At 44.2% G+C, this 18,470-nt stretch overlaps 5 protein-coding genes across 5 annotated transcripts; all 5 read left to right on the forward strand.

Annotated features, from left to right (window-relative positions):
• Positions 1-5,177: 5,177 nt before the first annotated feature.
• LOC118428441 (complement C1q-like protein 3) lies at positions 5,178-8,421 on the forward strand. The gene is made up of 2 exons (XM_035838506.1): positions 5,178-5,549; positions 7,461-8,421. The coding sequence occupies exons 1-2, from the start codon at positions 5,354-5,356 to the stop codon at positions 8,102-8,104; spliced, it is 840 nt and encodes a 279-aa protein (XP_035694399.1). The 5' UTR covers positions 5,178-5,353; the 3' UTR covers positions 8,105-8,421.
• A 1,138-nt stretch (positions 8,422-9,559) lies between these two features.
• Positions 9,560-10,812, forward strand: LOC118428540 (complement C1q and tumor necrosis factor-related protein 9-like). The gene is made up of 2 exons (XM_035838632.1): positions 9,560-9,725; positions 10,062-10,812. Exons 1-2 carry the CDS (start codon positions 9,560-9,562, stop codon positions 10,610-10,612), a joined length of 717 nt encoding a protein of 238 aa, XP_035694525.1. The 3' UTR covers positions 10,613-10,812.
• Positions 10,813-11,283: 471 nt separating this feature from the next.
• Positions 11,284-12,726, forward strand: LOC118429609 (complement C1q tumor necrosis factor-related protein 3-like). Its single transcript, XM_035840146.1, has 2 exons — positions 11,284-11,749; positions 12,148-12,726. The coding sequence occupies exons 1-2, from the start codon at positions 11,368-11,370 to the stop codon at positions 12,699-12,701; spliced, it is 936 nt and encodes a 311-aa protein (XP_035696039.1). The 5' UTR covers positions 11,284-11,367; the 3' UTR covers positions 12,702-12,726.
• A 1,511-nt stretch (positions 12,727-14,237) lies between these two features.
• On the forward strand, positions 14,238-15,422 carry LOC118428541 (complement C1q-like protein 3). The gene is made up of 2 exons (XM_035838634.1): positions 14,238-14,406; positions 14,763-15,422. The coding sequence occupies exons 1-2, from the start codon at positions 14,238-14,240 to the stop codon at positions 15,314-15,316; spliced, it is 723 nt and encodes a 240-aa protein (XP_035694527.1). The 3' UTR covers positions 15,317-15,422.
• A 1,194-nt stretch (positions 15,423-16,616) lies between these two features.
• LOC118429457 (complement C1q and tumor necrosis factor-related protein 9-like) lies at positions 16,617-18,456 on the forward strand. Its single transcript, XM_035839942.1, has 2 exons — positions 16,617-16,941; positions 17,315-18,456. Exons 1-2 carry the CDS (start codon positions 16,776-16,778, stop codon positions 17,875-17,877), a joined length of 729 nt encoding a protein of 242 aa, XP_035695835.1. The 5' UTR covers positions 16,617-16,775; the 3' UTR covers positions 17,878-18,456.
• Positions 18,457-18,470: the final 14 nt, after the last annotated feature.

Below are 18,470 nucleotides of genomic sequence, written 5' to 3' on the forward strand. Positions count from 1 at the left end.
AGTAAAAGAGGCCATCTGCTATTCTCCAAGCAGAGGTTAGGCACCGGCTGTTTTTTTTAGTCGTTTCTGTCGGGCTTTCTATTTTGTATTGTATCTTGCTGTGTTAAAACCTAGGTTAGGTTTCCGCACCTTCAAGGCTGGCTAGGTTAGGTTTTAACACAGCAAGATGCAATCCAAAATAGAAATCCCGATATAAACGACTAAAAAAACGTTTAAAAATACAGCCGGAGCCTAACCTCTGCTTGGAGAGTAACCATCTGCATTCCGGCGGAGGCAGGTGGCGGTATCGACTTCCAACAACCTTTGACCATTGCTGACGTCACACGCGCATAACGTTAACGTTATGAGTTCAGAGCGACTGGGCGAGACAGCTGGAAAAGACTGGGAGAATAGGGCGTTAGGCTTTGTGCAAGTACAGTAAGCGTAATCATGTCAATAACCGTTACTGTAATATTGGGCAATGAATGTAATAATTCATTACAATTAGGTTAAGAAAGGGGATCCTTCAACAAAAATTGTTATCCACCTAGTTCACGCATAAATGTCAAACTCTGGGGTAGAAGATAAATATTACTTTACGTCTTCATGCGCTGTTAGGACACGGTCATAAATGACGATATGTATCAGAGAAAATTGTCTTCACTGCCAGCCACACTTGATTGGCCATGTTTTATCAGTACGATAAAAGTAGCTCTCTTCACATCAGGGAAATCGGCACCTCCGATGTACTGGGAAGTATTGCCAACAATATTTTGGTATCGTTACAAGTGCCTTTGTGGTGTAGTAGAACTTCACACGAAGTCATTTCCGCACCTTCAAGGCGGCGTAAGGTAGCCCTCTTCGCAGACTAGCAGGGCTGGCTTTTATTTTATGGGAAGGTGTTAATGTTGGCGATTTTCAACTTTGACTAAGGTTCTCTTATGCCGGGACCTAGGAAGGTAGTTTGCCGTGGGAAGGAGTTTCTCCCCGTAGCGGCAAACTACCTTTCCAGGCAAACTCCCTCCCACGGCAAACTCCCTTTCCCGATGTGTTAGTCAACGTTGAGAATCGCGAACCAGCAGTGCCCCCCACCCCACCCCATAAAATGAAATAAAATATAAGCCAGCAACACTAGCTAGAGTCTGCGAAGGAGGCTAGCCAAAAGGCATAAACTTTATAAAGGAGTATTTCAACAGTCTCCGGCGGCAGGCAGGCGGAAGGCAGGTAATGAGACGTGGAGCATAAACTTGGCAGGCGTTCAAGGTCAGCGGCTTAAGCGGACTCCCAACTTCTTAAGACCACATGCGGAGCGGATGATTCACAGCCGAAACCGCCTGCTAAGAATCTGACTGCGGATGTCCTTTCTCTTTCTTCGATAAACAAGTATGAACAGTTTGTGTTAGAGTGTACGCAGTATGGGGACATTCCAGTATAATCGGTGATGGTGACATATCTAACAAAAACACTTTGCCCTCCGGAATTAAAAAGTGAAGAGAGCTTCACTTGCACTTATCGTTTATCTATCATGTGTGTAGTGACTATTGTTGTGTCAGAAAATACGGTGTTTATGTATTTACGAATACTGTGCGTATGCCTGTGTAAACAAAACTTACACAAAACGATGAAGATGCGTATGAGGTGCGTATTATATTGTGCTTACGATTGCGTATAACAAAAATGTCGATACGGAACTCATACGGAAGTAGAATACTCACAAGTGTGTGAGACCCAAATGTTCTGTTCGTGACGAAAAAGAAGACCAATGCAAAGGTTGAACTTTTCCTATGTAAACCGTTTCTGTTGCTCGAGGAAGATTCCACAGCAAAGCAGGAATGACAATTCAACGATACCTGTCTTCAAACTGAGTTAAGGGCGTTTGTCACGGACGCCCATAACCGGTGACAAAAAATCCACCTGCTCCTCTTTATCTACAACATACCGCACATTTCTAAAAATAGAACACACAATTTAAAGGTGATCAAGGTCCTGTCGTGTAGCCCCATTGACAAATCCGGTCTTCAACCCCGGAAGATGGATGCGCCAGATGTGGAACTTCTCACGTGAGTCAGAAGAAGTCGTTTAGCAAATGCTGCAAATAAGTAAATGGCTACATGGACAAGTCAGGTGCACATTCTCTGCTATCCCTGATGTACACGTCTTGAAATACACCCTTGGGAGATATAATGACGTCCTCGAAATGTATTCACTAGCGTTTGTGTGTGTGTGTGTGTGTGTGTGTGTGTGTGTGTGTGTGTGTGTGTCAACAAGATAACTCAAGAACGACTTGGTGGATTGTTTTCATACTTAATGTGTTGGTGGGGTGTGTAGACGAACATTGGAAATGATTTTTTCACCCACCCCCTACCTCTACCCTATCGGCTTCCCTTGGCACTGCAGTGGAACTTTCGGTTTTTATATCTCGTGTTCTGAACAAGCTATGGACACGATTTTTCGTTAGATAGCTCTTGTGCTCGGGAACGAGTGACGTAAGTTTAGGCACCCTAGCGCTAAATGTGGAATTGCAGGGGTATCTTTTTAATATTCCAAAGATGATAACTTAAGATAGAACGAAAGATTTTCATGTCTTTTGGTATATAGGTGGTATATAGGTAGCTTAGACCAAAAAATACAAAATAGAATACAAATTATGCAAATTGCAGGAACATTTGCATAATTAATGAGATATTCTATTATAGCCACTTTTTCAATGTATCTCTTGTCCCGGATATGAAATGGTCTTGATATTTAAATAACATATAGCTTTCAACGTCAGTAAAAGGTGGTGTAGGTTTCAGCCCCCTAACCTTTAATTTTGGAAGTGCATGGACGTTTTTATCAAAACATTCAAAAGAGGATAACTGAAGAAAGGGACAACGGATTCCATCATTTTAGGCATGCAGGTAGCCTAGACCAAGATGTTCATAATGATAAACATGTTATGCAAATAACCTTGCTACATAGACGTGGAGAAGATTCCACAGCAAAGCAGGAATCAAAATTCAACGATACCTGTCTTCAAACTGAGTTAATGCATTTGTCACGGACGCCCATAACCGGTGACAGCATTTCCACCTGCTCCTCTTTATCTACAACATACCGCAGATTTCTAAAAATAGAACAAACAATTTAAAGGTGATCAAGGTCCTGTCGTGTAGCCCCTGCTCAAGCCCAGTCCTCCAACCCCAGAAGATAGATGCGCCAGATGTGGATCTTCTCACGTCAGAAGAAGTCGTTTAGCAAATGCTGCAAATAGTGTTTAACGCTACATGGACAAGTAAGCTACAGTTCTTTCGTTATCCCTGATGTAGACGTCTTGAAATACACCCTTGAGTGATATAATGACGTCCTCGAAATGAATTCACTAGCGTTTGTGTGTGTGCGTGTGTGTGTGTGTGTGTGTGTGCGTGTGTGTGTGTGTGTGTGTGTGTCTGTCAACAAGGTAACTCAAGAACGGCTTGGTGGATTGTTTTCATACTTGATGTGTTGGTGGTGTATGTAGACGAACATTGGAAATGATTTTTGCACCCACCCCCTACCTCTACCCTATCGGCTTCCCTTGGTACTGCAGTGGAAATTTCGGTTTTTATATCTTGTGTTCTTAACAAGCTATGTACACGATTTTTCAGTGTTAGATAGCTCTTGTGCTCGGGAAGAAGTGACGTATGTTTAGACACCCTAGCGACAAATTATGAATTGCAGGGGCATTTTATAAAGATATTCCGAAGATGATATAAAAAAGGATTTTCATGTCTTTTGGTCTATAGGTAGTATATTGGTAGCTTAGATTAAAATATACAAAATAGAATTCAAATTATGCAAATTGCAGGAACATTTGCATAATTAATGAGGTATTCTATCATAGCCACTTTTTCAATGTATCTCTTGTCCCGGATATGATATGGTCTTGATATTTAAATAGCACGTAGCTTTCAACGTCAGTAAAATGTGGTGTAGGTTTCAGCCCCCTAACATTTCATTTTTGGAAGTGCAGGGGCGTTTTTATCAAGACATTCCAAAGAGGATAACTGAAGAAAGGAACAACGGATTTCCATTATTTCAGGCATACAGATAGCTTAGATCAAGATGTTCATAATGATAAACATGTTATGCAAATAACCTTGCTACATAGACGTGGGGAAGATTCCACAGCAAAGCAGGAATGAAAATTCAACGATACCTGTCTTCAAACTGAGTTAATGCATTTGTCACGGACGCCCATAACCGGTGACAGCATTTCCACCTGCTCCTCTTTATCTACAACATACCGCAGATTTCTAAAAATAGAACAAACAATTTAAAGGTGATCAAGGTCCTGTCGTGTAGCCCCTGCTCAAGCCCAGTCCTCCAACCCCAGAAGATAGATGCGCCAGATGTGGATCTTCTCACGTCAGAAGAAGTCGTTTAGCAAATGCTGCAAATAAGTAAATGGCTACACGCACAAGTCAGCTGCAGATTCTCTGCTATCCCTGATGTACACGTCTTGAAATAAACCCTGAGGTGAAATAATGACGTCCTCGAAATTCATACGCCAAGATTTTAACTTGTGTTGTGACTTAATGTATCAATCTTTTTTACAACATTTCTATGAGTTGCAAAAAGGTTAAGTGTCCCTGTACGTTTACCGCGCAAACTTTAATTCTTATACTTCGAAGTGTTGTACCTTCTTATGCTCTTAGAGTTAGACAAACTGCCAAGATCAAAACTTATCTATCTGTTCCCATAAACCTTACTTAATCCTGCCTAAGTGCATAGGCCAGGGGCTGGCCCCTTGCTCCGCTCCGTTAGTAGTCTCCAGGTTGCACGGTCCTTTAATACTTAATCACAGTGTGTGGTAACTATGTTGGTGTTGGGGCTTCAGTTATGCGGACGCGTGTGATCTTATCGTTAATCGTTCAAGACACGGGGTTACCTACGGGCGGCAGCAGACCACCTGGACAATATTACACCTATCGAGGCCGCAGAACCGCATGTACAAACTGGTTGCTGTCTTACTAATAACGAACGCATTGTCGATACAACATCGCCTAAGGAATTTACAATAGCTACGGATCATGGTATTTGTCAATTCTTCTTAGTGCACAAACAAAGGCTTACATCCTTATTAACAACTTGCATTTGGGTGCCTAGAATGTGCATGCCCGCGGGTGGAGGCCTTGGACACACAGCACTTCTCCACAGACAACAGCCGGCCCACAGACACATAACGACGTTTTTTTTTTAGGGCGAGGGCAGAGCATGGCAGGTTACCGCGAAGTCCTCCGCCTCCCTCAATTTCTGACCCTAGCGCACCTTTGGCCTTCTTTGAACTGACTGCTGTCGTTTAGCAATTTTTTTCTTTCAGATTCACCAAATGTCGTACTCAGCGGCCTAGAAAATGGTGGAGACCTTGAAAAAATCTCGACTCATTACGAGCGCGGCAAGCTGTTGTGTTATCCTCTGTTTCGTCTGTTTGTGTTTGTGTAACGCGGCAGAGGAAGACTCCTGCTCCACACCGTGTACCAACATCACCGTGCTGGCTCCAGCCGGGCCGCCCGGACCTAAAGGGGCCATGGGGCCGAGAGGCCTCAGGGGTGAGTACGGTGTTTTTCATAATGTTGATAGATGTAAAACACATAGTTTTTTTATTGCAAAATTGAAATACAGGACATGATGACGACATTCCAAAAGTAAAGAACAATATTAATAAAAAAAACGCAAATACAGACATGCAAAGCACAAATGCATGCAAATTATGTAAAAAAAAGAAACCACAGAACAGTAATCGTAAAATTTAAGAAAATGAAATTGATACGTGTGAATTTTGAGCAGGTACTACAAGGCTGGTAGGATGTATTGTCATCAATGAGAACATAAAGAAACCTATAATTTGAACAGCAAGGATTCATTCCTCTAAACTTGTCCAGCTGGGATCGTTAAGCTTTCATAGTGTCTCATGACATGATGCTGCGATATTAATACAAACAGACACCGTCTGACTTTGCAGCCACTGTATCTGTCACCTTCATTCGATGCAAGAAAAAAAAACATTAAAACTGCTATTTTTAAGGCTGAATGTAAAAAAGACTGTCAACTCAAGCTGGTGTTACTTTTTACAATGTCAAAAGGTTGACGCATGTTGTCACTGTGATCGTTAGGCAATAAATTCTTACCTTACTCAGTTGCTATTGGTTTTGTTTCGCTTTAAACGCGTCAACGTCTCGAGCATATTCATTAGACTGAATGGAACATATAGCAGTAACATTTGAAGAAAAAACGTCTGGCCTAAAATTGGCAATTCGTAACGACGGCACTGGCAGAGTCGAGAGTAAATATAAAAAGGTAAAATCAAAATCCTTTCCTTCTCCGTTTCTGTAGCCTGGGCCACACAGCTTTGTGCAGTCACTATGTACGGAAGAGGCTATCAAACTCACTGGGAGTGGTCTGTGCGCTCAACTATCATACTCTTTCGCAAATGTTGAAAGCTAAGCAGAGAAAGCAGCAACTATACATTTTAACGTCTTTGACTTGACCTGTCTTCGAACTCACGACATTCCGACTGAAAAGCGAAAAATCTACCATATAGGCCATTGCACTGGGAGTGAATAGAAATAAAAATAAAGCAAATATAAGACCGGGAATCTTATCAAACCTACTGCTTGTTTTATGTTTCCTAAAACGTTAGATCTGTTCAACGTTAGGGGGGTTCTATTCTATCAGCTGACCTGACCTACTGACGGCAGCCTATGACCTAGATCAGTAAATCTACACTGATATTCTCTGACAAGGTCGTGGCTTTTATTCCTATTTGTGGAACCATTTTTCCTGTGTACCACGTGACATGTCATTTCCATTTATCAACCATCATACAGATTTACTCCTCAATGTATCTTGTCACCTAAACAACGTCGAAAGTTTAAAAAATGTCCTTCCAGTCAATAGGTTGACCTTCAGGAACACATGGAGATAATTTTGCGGTCTTGTAGAAGTTAGACCTTTGAACTTGACTTGGAATGTTCGGCTCCGGGCTCTTCAAAGTCCGCAGTACTGAGTTATGAAGACAAACAGTCCGGGGATGTTGAAAAGTTCACTTAGTCGATGTCCCTGCAATCCCAAAGTAAGTGGGTGCAGTAAATGCACATGTAAGTGCAGGTAGCAGCGGCAACGTAATTGCAATTTAAGATGTATTCAAATACCTTTACTTTCTTTTCCAAGTGTTGTGTGATCTATATACAAGATTCCTTTACACGTCTTGACTAAGTTTATAGTTACAAAACGTTTCTATATCGTCAGGCTTTGGTTACGACAACGAGAAATGCATTCAAACAAGTACAATGGATCTGTGATAAAGGATAGGATCTCCTTTTCTATTTGTCTTCAGCTAACTAGGATAATACCATTTATCAGCAAAGTAGATAACATAGAAATATTAAGAACCCCTTTAGAAAAATATGCAATTTCAGCAGTCTCAATGAGTAAACTAAACCATGTGCTGTTTATTCCAGGCCGGTGGGGCATACATCAACAAGCTGACAGAAGTAAGTCTCGGCCTGGCCCCGCAGGTGAGAAAGGTGCGAGGGGTGCCCGGGGTAAGAAAGGTGATCCAGGTGCTGCAGGATCTCCAGGTGTGAAGGGACAGAAAGGTGAGCCAGGCTCGGCAGGTGCGAAAGGAGAGAGAGGACAACCCGGGATGCCCTGTACGGAAGGGTCGAACTGTAACACCGTGTCCGACACTGTACCTGGCGCCAGTTTCGTGGCGTTCTCCGCTACTTTGAGAGTCCGGATTCTGAACGCTCCAGAAAACACGATAGTAACGTTCGACATCGTTCACACCAACGTGGGCAACGCTTACAACAAGACAACCGGGAAGTTCGCGCCTCAGGTGAGCGGTTACTACATGTTGACATACACGGGGATGACCACGAGCGTGGTGGGGTCCGCCTACTGGAGCCGGCTGAAGAAGAACGGAGAAGAGATCGTCAGTCTGTACGACAGGTCGAACGGAGACCATATCTCCAGCTGCAACAGCGCCATCCTGCAGCTGCAGCCTGGGGACGAGGTTTGGGTGGAGCTGGACGGGCGGTCCTCCATGTGGAGCGACCCTGGCGGCTACGTCTCGTTCTCAGGGTTCCTTATCCATCCAGATTAGGACGAAAGTCAGAAGACATTTACAAGCTTGATGGAAAAATACAATATCGAACGTATTTCAGCAGGATTTGATTCCGGTTTTTCATAGTTTACGAACATTTATGTCCATACTATACAAATACTTATTATTAATTATTAATCAGAGTAATATCACCTAAAAATGAAGGTATTGAGCAAGACACGATCAAAATGTAATCAACCCAATCAATGACTGTGGCCAACGTCTATTGTGCATAGTCCATGGAGAAATTAGTCATGATGTTATTGCTGATATCTGCACATGTGATGTTCATTCATATTACTACTTCTCCATGTTACGATTAGTGTTCAGTTATTCTAGTCTCAATGTTATGCGCTGTAGATGTAACGTGTTTTCTCAAGTGCAAATGAGATAAAAGCACAGATGAATCGAAACGAGAACCAATCAATTCTATGGCCAACTTTTAATGAAAACACGTATGCAAAGTGCAGCCGCGACAGAATTTTAGATTTGACTAATGCTCGTGTCTATACTTTGCCACTCAGGACAAATGAAATGAACGCAAAAGCCTTGAAGCCGCATTTTGATTCACACTCTTTGTGATTTCTTGTCGAACATTAGGTAGCTGGGCACGTACGTAACTCACATTCAATAAACTCGTTTTTGCCTCTTTGCAAATCTTTCGTCACATTTGGAAAGGAGAAAATGGGAAGTGGAGTCAAAAGATGCTTCTGCATCTGTAACCCGTTCAGCTGAAGTAGGACAGCTAGCTAAGAGCAAACATCTAATGGCACTGTGTATTCAAGTGTACATATAATTTAGTGGTGTGCCTAGCTAACATAACGACTCCAATGTGACTAGATACTACCCAAATGTCAGCTTTATGTCAATCAGCTACAAAATACACAACAAAGCAAGGTGGTTTTATTCAACCGCCTTGAATAAATACAAGGTTCGCCAAGTAGTCCATTATCAGTCACCTAACACGATGTTGATAGAACAGAACTAGTAGTAGTACTAATGGATAATTCCATACTTCTGTCAGCAGCATTTAAATTAAAGGCTTTCTGGCGAGGTTTACATCATGCTAAAGACGCTTTCATCCTTCAAGGGATGGATCACAAAGAATAGCATAAAGATTTATTTTCACAATGCATCCCGTTGGATAAGGTATAGGAAACCATTTTGTACCAGAATGTTGGGCCAGAAACTGAAGCACGAATTTGTGATTTATCATAACCGAATCAAAATTGCATATTGTATCTACATTTCGCACAATTGCAACCTCCGCCCCAACGCACATGCCCTGGTCTACCCCCAACGAACAGTTTTCTGTCAATCTTCGGGACTACGTTCTACGTAAATAACGGCTTCAGTCTCCTTGTTATGTGACCCTTCAAGTCGAAACCACGCAGTCGTAAAAGCCAAGATTTTCACCCCTTCACATCATTTGAAATCAGCCCTTGCTAACTCAAGATGAAGATTGCTGTGCTGGTTTCCCTCCTTCTCGTCCTCCGCACCTTTGCGGCACTGGAGACAGACCAGGGCGGCGTCTGCTCCCGTCAACTCAACAACAGTCAGAACATCACGGTGGTGGCGGCGCCTGGAGCCAAGGGCGAGCCGGGGACTAAGGGACCGCAAGGTGAGGAAGACACACAGCTGACGAAATCAGAGAGGACAATAGCGTCCATAGATGCATTCAAAAGTATAACGTTACGGTTATCGTCGAGAATCCATTCTATTTCGGTCAAAGGTTTGAGACAGCAACGTTAGAATAAACTGTCAGTTAAAGCAAGGTAGCTCGAAAACCCCAATCTATCAAGCATTTAAATTTATAAAAGAGCACGATGGGAAGTTTGTACCACGTAATTCCTTTACCATGGTACAGCAATTTTGTAAACGCATCTTACTACTTTGGCATTGGTTTGATATCATAGCATTTAAGAAACGAACAGTGATTTTACACTATCCCTGATAGGACCAAAAGGGGAGCCAGGTGAGAGAGCTCCAAGAGGCGCGCCAGGTAAGCTGGGTCCGGTCGGACCAGCAGGTGAGAAGGGAGATAAAGGTGAACAGGGACCGGCAGGTGAGAAGGGAGCACCTGGTACCAGCCCACCTGCTCCACCTGTCGTGGCGTTTTCCGTGGCAAGGACGAGCAGTCTTCAGAAACCTTCGTCCGACACTACACTGACGTATGACGTCGTCCTTAGCAACGTGGGTGGGACCTACAACCAGGAGACGGGGAAGTTTGTGGCTACAGTCGGAGGCGTCTACTTCTTCACCTTTACTGGTATGACGCCGCGTTCCACTTCCAACTATTACGTCCGTCTAATGAAGAATGGTGCACGGATGGTTAGTCTGTACGCGAGCAACGGCGGAAACCCCAATCACCAGTCCAGCAGTAACAGCGCTATCCTGCAGCTGCAGCCTGGGGACGAGGTTTGGGTGCAGCTGCACAAGGGTCACAGTTTGTTCAGTGATGGCAGTAGGTACCTCACGTTCAGTGGGTTCCTCGTTCACGCTACTTGAGCGATGTTTGTAGAAAAAAATGATGCATCGTACATCGTACACTTCGATTGAAAAGGTTGAGTTACTTTTAAGAATTCGACATACGAGTGTTTGCGCCACATAGTAGGAAAATTATGTGTTACCATAATATCATAAAGGTCGTGAATATTTGTTGTGTAATTTGTTTGAAACCGTATAGCTCGTATTTTCATAGCCGAGACCTGTCTAATGATTATCTTCTGTAGCGAATTAAAGTGGACTGATGAAGAGTTGCTGTGTTTGTGTTCATGACCAAGTCCTAACCTCACCATTTCAGAATGTCTATAGCTACGGGCGTCGTTAAACACCTGTTGTCCCTAGCAACTCGTGGAATGGGTATGGTTTGTGGCTACGGTCCACTTGTTCATGTTTATCGGCGTTCAGCTGCTGATCACAACGCTCAGCTGCTGACAAGTGTTTTCTACGACTCGTGAATATTATGTGACGATACCACGCACGCGCGACAATGTTGAAATATAACTGTATATCGTAAAAAAAATGAAAGTTCTGAAAGTAGTGCAATGCCATTAGATCACGGAGATAACGTAAAATTATCACATTGAGCTCACATTGAGCAAAGTGTTCTAACGTTAGATCCTTTTTCCCACTGGTGGAAAACGGGAACCCGCGGTAGGACTTTCTTACATTCCTAAGAAGAGATAGACGTCTTCTCTGGTTTCTTGTAAGTGCTAGTTAATCTCTACCGAAAACGTTTTTGGCCACTTCAAACGTCTGTTATGTTTATAGTTCTAGCGAAGTCCGCCCTTTTAAGTACTTGCAGGGCAACTGGTATTCGTAAATACTCCGGCAACAAGTGTGAGCATGGGACGGTTTACTTCTCACATTCGACCCAACAGGGAAAACGCAAACGTCGGTTCGCTCGACTCAATCTTGAATTTCGAAAATTTAACTCAACTCTCATGAAGTGTGGATTGATCATGATCGTCAGGATGAACACCGCAGTGGTACTCTCCCTTCTTATTCTTCCCGCCATTTTCGCCGACGAACCGACGACAGCGGGCGGTGGGACGTGTTCCCGTCAGCTGCACAACAGTCAGAACATCACCGTGGTGGCGGCGCCTGGCGCGAAGGGCGAACCGGGGACTGAGGGGCCGCAAGGTAAGGAAGGCTCACAGCTAAAGAAACCATGGGAAAACGTCCATAACGTTACATGTATCTGTATCCAAAGTATAAAATTATCGCCTAGAAATTATTCACTGCCAGTCTGCTCTACTAACACCGCACTTTGTCTGCCGAGGGTTTGAGAATTTAACACTACCTGTTAGTTTGATTTTAAAGTAAGATTACTCGATTTAAAAAACGCAAATCCACAAGTTGTAATAGCACAATGGCTGTTTTGTACCATGTCTCGGACATTTTGTCGTGGGTATTAATCAGCTACCCATCGCTGCAATATTTGGTGGATAGCAAATACATCTTGATTTAACATTTGGTACCGGTTATCACAATATGAAAACAAATTGTTAAAAAACAAATTTTATACTATCCCCTGATAGGACCGAAAGGTGGGCCAGGTGAGAAGGGCGTGAGAGGTGCGCCAGGTAAGCTGGGTCCGGTCGGACCGGCAGGTGAGAAGGGAGACAAAGGTCAACAGGGATCGAGAGGTGAGAAGGGAGTACCCGGTACCAGCCCACCTGCCCCACTTGTCGTGGCGTTTTCCGTGGCCAGAACGACCAAACTTGAGAAGCCTTCGTCTAATACGGTGGTGACATATGACGTCATCCTTAGCAACGTGGGCGGGGCCTACAACCAGGAGACGGGGAAATTTGTGGCTACAGTCGGAGGCGTCTACTTCTTCACGTTCACTGGTATGACGCTGTATCTACCCAACGCCATATATTTCGTCTGTCTAATGAAGAATGGTGCAAAGATGGTAAGTCTGCTCGAGATCAACGACCAGCAATCCAATGGCCAGTCCAGCAGTAACAGCGCCATCCTGCAGCTGCAGCCTGGGGACGAGGTTTGGGTGGAACTGGGCAGCGATCGCAGTTTGTACAGTGATAGCGGCAAGTACCTCACGTTTAGTGGGTTCCTCATCCACGCTATTTGAGCGATGTTTGTGGGAAAAAAGTATGTTTCGTACAGGGTTTGAATTACACTCCAATTAGAAAGGTCGAGCTACTTTAGAATGGTTTGCGGCACACATTAGGAGAATGGTGTTGTGTAACGGTTACCTCACCTCACCTCACCTAGTCCCATCCTCATCAGAAGGGTCGGGGACTATGGTAGCCTCCAGCACAAGCAACGGTTACCATAACTCTTATAAAGGTCCTGAATATTTGTTGTGTAAGTGAAACCATATAGCTCGCCTTTCTAAAGCCTGATGTTTTATCTTCCGTAGCGAATTAAAGTTGGCTGATAACGAGTTGAAGTCCTGTTTGTGTTTATGATCAAGCCCTAACCTCCCTATTTTGATATTTTAGGCGTCAATATTAACTAATTATCCATATTTTGTGGCGTTTGACATCAGCATATACGACGTTGCACCCAAACGTAGAACATTTTGACGTGCACTCAGCCTTGAGGAAAACCGCCAGCTGGCATGCAACCAACACAAACGCCGATCGTCCATCTGCAACTAAACTTTAACTTTAAACCCGTAACCTTAATGGAACACATGTCGACTGCAGCAGCCAGAACGGAAAACAACAAGATCATGACGAGTCAGTCAAGCTGAAGTGCCAGCATCAGCAAATTACTTATCAGTAGAATGTAAAAATCATCATGCGCTAGACGTGAGTATCGACAGATGGGGACAAATTTATAACGAAAGATGACTTTGTACTGGTCACGTTGAACGAGAAGGTTATGATTCCATGAATAGCTGTAAGTTCTGTATGCGCGTAAGGAAGATGCTATGTTCACATTTCACTCTTTTCAGGGGGACATAGAATAAATAGTTTCTCTATTGATCTACAGAGATTGCTGTGGGCGTGTCATTGTACCAAGTTAAACAACGCTGCCAATTTTTGTTTGGAAGTAGACACGACAAATACGACAGAGCCGGTCGCCCTCATATGGTTGGGAAGAGACAAACAGATCACATCAAGACAGGCCCAGTGTTGCAATGATGATAGTGCTTTCATATACAGACCATTGTCTTATCTCGCAGCGCAGATGGCCAAAGCCTGGGAATTGACTTTGAAAGTCTGTCAACAACTTTTCATTGATGTCGGTATATTTTTACTTCATTATGAAACCAAGAACGCTTAAAAGCTTCAAGGGATGATTCAGAAACAAAGGTAGACGGGAGGTTGAGATAGTAACAAATACATGTACACGATTGAAATATCATAATGGACATTTTGCACTAAGATCCTGGAAGACATACATGTACACCAGTTAAGGTTAGACACAAAGTCTTCACTTGAATCGATGACCCAGAAGAAAAAGAAAACTTCCATCTACATTAACCCGCAAGCATACACCCAACACATAACGTTATCTCACGGTCCACCCCTAACGAACAGTGTTTGGGCCAAGTGGAACTGTGTATACGGCTTGTTCAGTTTCATCGTTCCTTCAAAGTGAGAAGACGCAGTTTTAAGAACGACCACATTTTAACCCCTGTACATCATTTGTCAAGATGAAGATTACTGTGCTGGTTGCCCTCCTTCTCGTCCTACGCACCTTTGCGGCACTGGAGACCGACCCTGAGGGCGGCGTCTGCTCCCGTCAGCTCAACAACAGTCAGAACATCACGGTGGTGGCGGCGCCTGGAGCCAAGGGCGAGCCGGGGACTGAGGGGCCGAAAGGTAAGGAAGGCACACAGCTTCAAAGGAAGAAAGCCTCCTCCGCCGAGTCCATAAGTGCAGCTAAAAGTATACGATTGTCGTCGGGAAATGATTCTATTTCAGTCAAAGGTTTGAGAAAGCAACGTTAGTGTAACCTGTCAGTTAAAGCAAGGTTGCTCGAAAGCCTCCAATCTACCAAGTATTTAAATCTATAAAAGAGCACGATGGGCGGTTTGTACCACGTAATCTATTGGGATCTAGCTACTGCCTTTAACATTATAGCTGCAATTTTTGTAAGCGAAACTTACTACTTTGGTATCGGTTTAATATCATAACATTAAAGAAACGAACAGTAATTTCATACTATCCCTTAATAGGACCAAAAGGTGAACCAGGTGAGAAAGCTCCAAGAGGCGTGCCAGGTAAACTGGGTCCGGTTGGACCGGCAGGCGAGAAGGGAGACAAAGGTGAACAGGGACCGGCAGGTGAGAAGGGAGCACCTGGTACCAGCCCTCCTGCCCCACCTGTCGTGGCGTTTTCCGCAGTGAGAACGACCAAACTTGAGAAGCCTTCGTCCCACACGGTGCTGACGCATGACGTCATCCTTAGCAACGTGGGCGGGGCCTACAACCAGGAGACGGGGAAGTTTGTGGCTACAGTCGGAGGCGTCTACTTCTTCACCTTTACCGGTATGACACCAAATCTACCCAACATCAACTATTTCGTTCGTCTCATGAAGAATGGTTCACCGATGGTCGGTCTATACGAGAACAACGGCGGAAGCCCCCATCACCAGTCCGGCAGTAACAGTGCCATCCTGCAGCTCCAGCCTGGGGACGAGGTTTGGGTGCTGCTGTGGGGCGGTCACAGTTTGTACAGTAATTCCAATAGGTACCTCACGTTTTCCGGGTTCCTCATCCACGCAGACTAACACATAAACATCCCTACTTTATTCTAAATCGTCGTAATCATCATTTTCATCATCATTATGAAGCGTTGGGATAAAAAGAGATGATGGGAATTTACCGGTAGATTAACTCACCTTTTGTAATGAGGCCTCCGTAGTGAATTAAAGTGGGCTGATGACGAGTTGCTAACTTCCTATTTTTGTTTATGACCAGGTCCTAACTCCTTATTTTAGTAGTTAATGGCGTCGTTAATTAGTGATCATCCGTACTTCGCAGTAAACAGTTGTGACGTATGACATCGTATTTAGACGTTACACCCAAACGTAGAACATGTGGGACCGTGTAGCGCAGTGGCGGTTTCTTCGGCCCGTGACCGAGAGGTTGTGGGTTCGAATCCGCTGCCGTGTTACCGATCTTGTGCCCTTGAGAAAGGCACTTTACACGACTTTCCTCACTTCACTCAGGTGTAAATGAGTACCTAGCTTCGGCTCGGGCCGTCCTTCGGATAGGACGTTAAATGGAGGTCCCGTGTTCGGGAAGAGCAACACCCCAAGCACGTTAAAGAACCCGCCACATGTGCGAACATGAGCGGATCAAACCATTCCGGCCAAAATAGGGGTAGGGAATCTCCCGAGTAGCCCTCGTAACCCCTGCTTCGCCTATTGGGTCAGTTAGTCCTCACTCATGGTGAGCAATTGGGCTGGTCTCAATCATGATGTTTCTGACCTAGGGCGAAGAGATGCTGTTACAGTTCCAACCATGTAACCCGCAACCTTGAGTGGCCTTCAGGCCTTGTTACGTGGTGACCATTAAGTAAAAAAAAAATGTTGTCATGCACTCAAACTTGTGGGAAACCGCTAGCTGGCAGCCAACCAACACAAACGTCGTTCGGCAACTGGATTTACTTCCGCAACTTAACTTAACTAACGTTAGAACCCATGTGGCCTGCAGCGGCCAGACCGGAAAACAATACGTAGATAATGATGATTCAGCCAAACTGAAGTGCCAGCATCAGCAACTTACTTATCGGTAGAATGTGGAAATAATCAGCAGTTTGTCATTGATGTCGGCATATTTTTACTTCCTTGTGAAACCAAGGACGTTTAAAAGCTTCAAGGGATGATTCAAAAAAGAAAGGTAGAGGGGAGGTTGAAATTGTAACAAATACATTGAAATATCATAATGGACATTTTGCACTATGGAGCTGGGAGACATAAATCAGTACTTAAATCAAGACACATAGTCTTCACGTGAATAGATGACCTGAAAGAAACAGGAAAATTTTCATCTACATTTCCCGCAAGCATACACCCTAAACACATATCTCCTGATCCACCACAGCGAATAGCATTTTTAAAACTGCGTACGCTTAAAAGACAGGTTCAGTTTCCTCGTTTCTTCAAAGCGATCAAGGAGGCAGCTTTGAAGAGCGCATATTTTCAACCCTTAACATCATTTGGAATCAGTTCTTTCTAACCAAAGATGAAGATTGCTGTGCTGGTGTCCCTCCTTCTCGTCCTGCGCACTTTTGCGGCACTGGAGACAGACCAGGACCTGGTCTGCTCCCGTCAGCTCAACAACAGTCAGAACATCACGGTGGTGGCGGCGCCTGGAGCCAAGGGCGAGCCGGGGACTGAGGGGCCGCAAGGTAGGGAAGGCACACAGCTGACGAATACAGAGAGGACATAAGCGTCCATAGAGGCAATTGCAAGTATAACGTTACGGTTATCGTCGAATATCTATTCTCTTTCAGTCAAAGGTTTGACGCAACGTTAGTATAAATCATCAGTTAAAGCAAGGTCGCTTGAAAAATCGCAATCTACCTTTCAAAAGAGCACGATGGGCGGTCTGTTCCACGTAATCTAGTAGGCTCTAGTTACTCCCTTTACCATGATAGCAGCATTTTTTGTAAACGCATCTTGCTACTTTGGTAACGTTATCAGTTTGATACCAAAAAATTATATGGTTTGGTACCATAAAATTATAGAAACAAATAATAATTTTTATACTATCCCTGATAGGACCAAAAGGTGAGCCAGGTGAGAAAGCTCCAAGAGGCGCGCCAGGTAAGCTGGGTCCGGTCGGACCGGCAGGCGAGAAGGGAGATGAAGGTGAACAGGGACCGGCAGGTGAGAAGGGAGCACCCGGTACCAGTCCACCTGCTCCACCTGTCGTGGCATTTTCCGTGGCCAGAACGACAAAACTTGAAAGGCCTTCATCCCACACGGTGCTGACGTATAACGTCATCCTTAGCAACGTGGGCGGGGCCTACAACCAGGAGACGGGGAAGTTTGTGGCTACAGTCGGAGGTGTCTACTTCTTCACCTTTACTGGTATGACACCGTCTGTACCCAACGTCAACTTCTTCGTCCATCTCATGAAGAATGGCGCAAGGATGGTAGGTCTGTTCGAGAACAACCGCGGAAGCCCCCAGCACCAGTCCAGCAGTAACAGCGCCATCCTGCAGCTGCAGCCTGGGGACGAGGTTTGGGTGCAGCTGTGGAGCGGTCGCAGTTTGTTCAGTGATGGCAATAGGTACCTCACGTTTTCCGGGTTTCTCATCGCGACGCAGACTGACACATAAACATACATGGATACATGCTGGAGAAATTGAGTAGAAGGAATTGCATACAAATAAATCAATAAGATGAATCAATTAATCGATTAATCGTATCATTTTGGAAAAAATGCCGCATGATGATGAATGTAGATTTCTTGTGGGGAGACATATTCTGAATTTTATCCCTACTTTGTTCGAAATCGTCGTAGTCATCATTTTTATCATCATTATGAAGCGTTGGGCTAAAAAGGGATGATAGGAATGTATCAGTAGATGAACTCACCTTTAGTGGGTTCCTCATCCACGCTATTTGAGCAATGCTTGTAGAACAATTATACTTCGTACAAGGTGCGGATAACGCTTCGATCGAAAAGGTCGAGCTACTTCAAAATTAGAAATATCTGCGCCACATACTATAGTGGAGGACAGTGATATGATATTGTGTAACGCATGGTCACCATAACTTCTGTATTCGGCCCTGGATATTTGTTGTGTAACGCTAGTTCACCTATATCCGCGGGGTAACCTTTATCCGTTGTATATAAAATCAGAGTATTTAGGGATATCAAGTCGACAAACGGCTGTTTCAGACCGGAATGCTATGAAAATATTGCAAT

Source organism: Branchiostoma floridae, chromosome 13 (genome assembly GCF_000003815.2).
Source record: "Branchiostoma floridae strain S238N-H82 chromosome 13, Bfl_VNyyK, whole genome shotgun sequence".
NCBI classification, from domain to species: domain Eukaryota; kingdom Metazoa; phylum Chordata; class Leptocardii; order Amphioxiformes; family Branchiostomatidae; genus Branchiostoma; species Branchiostoma floridae.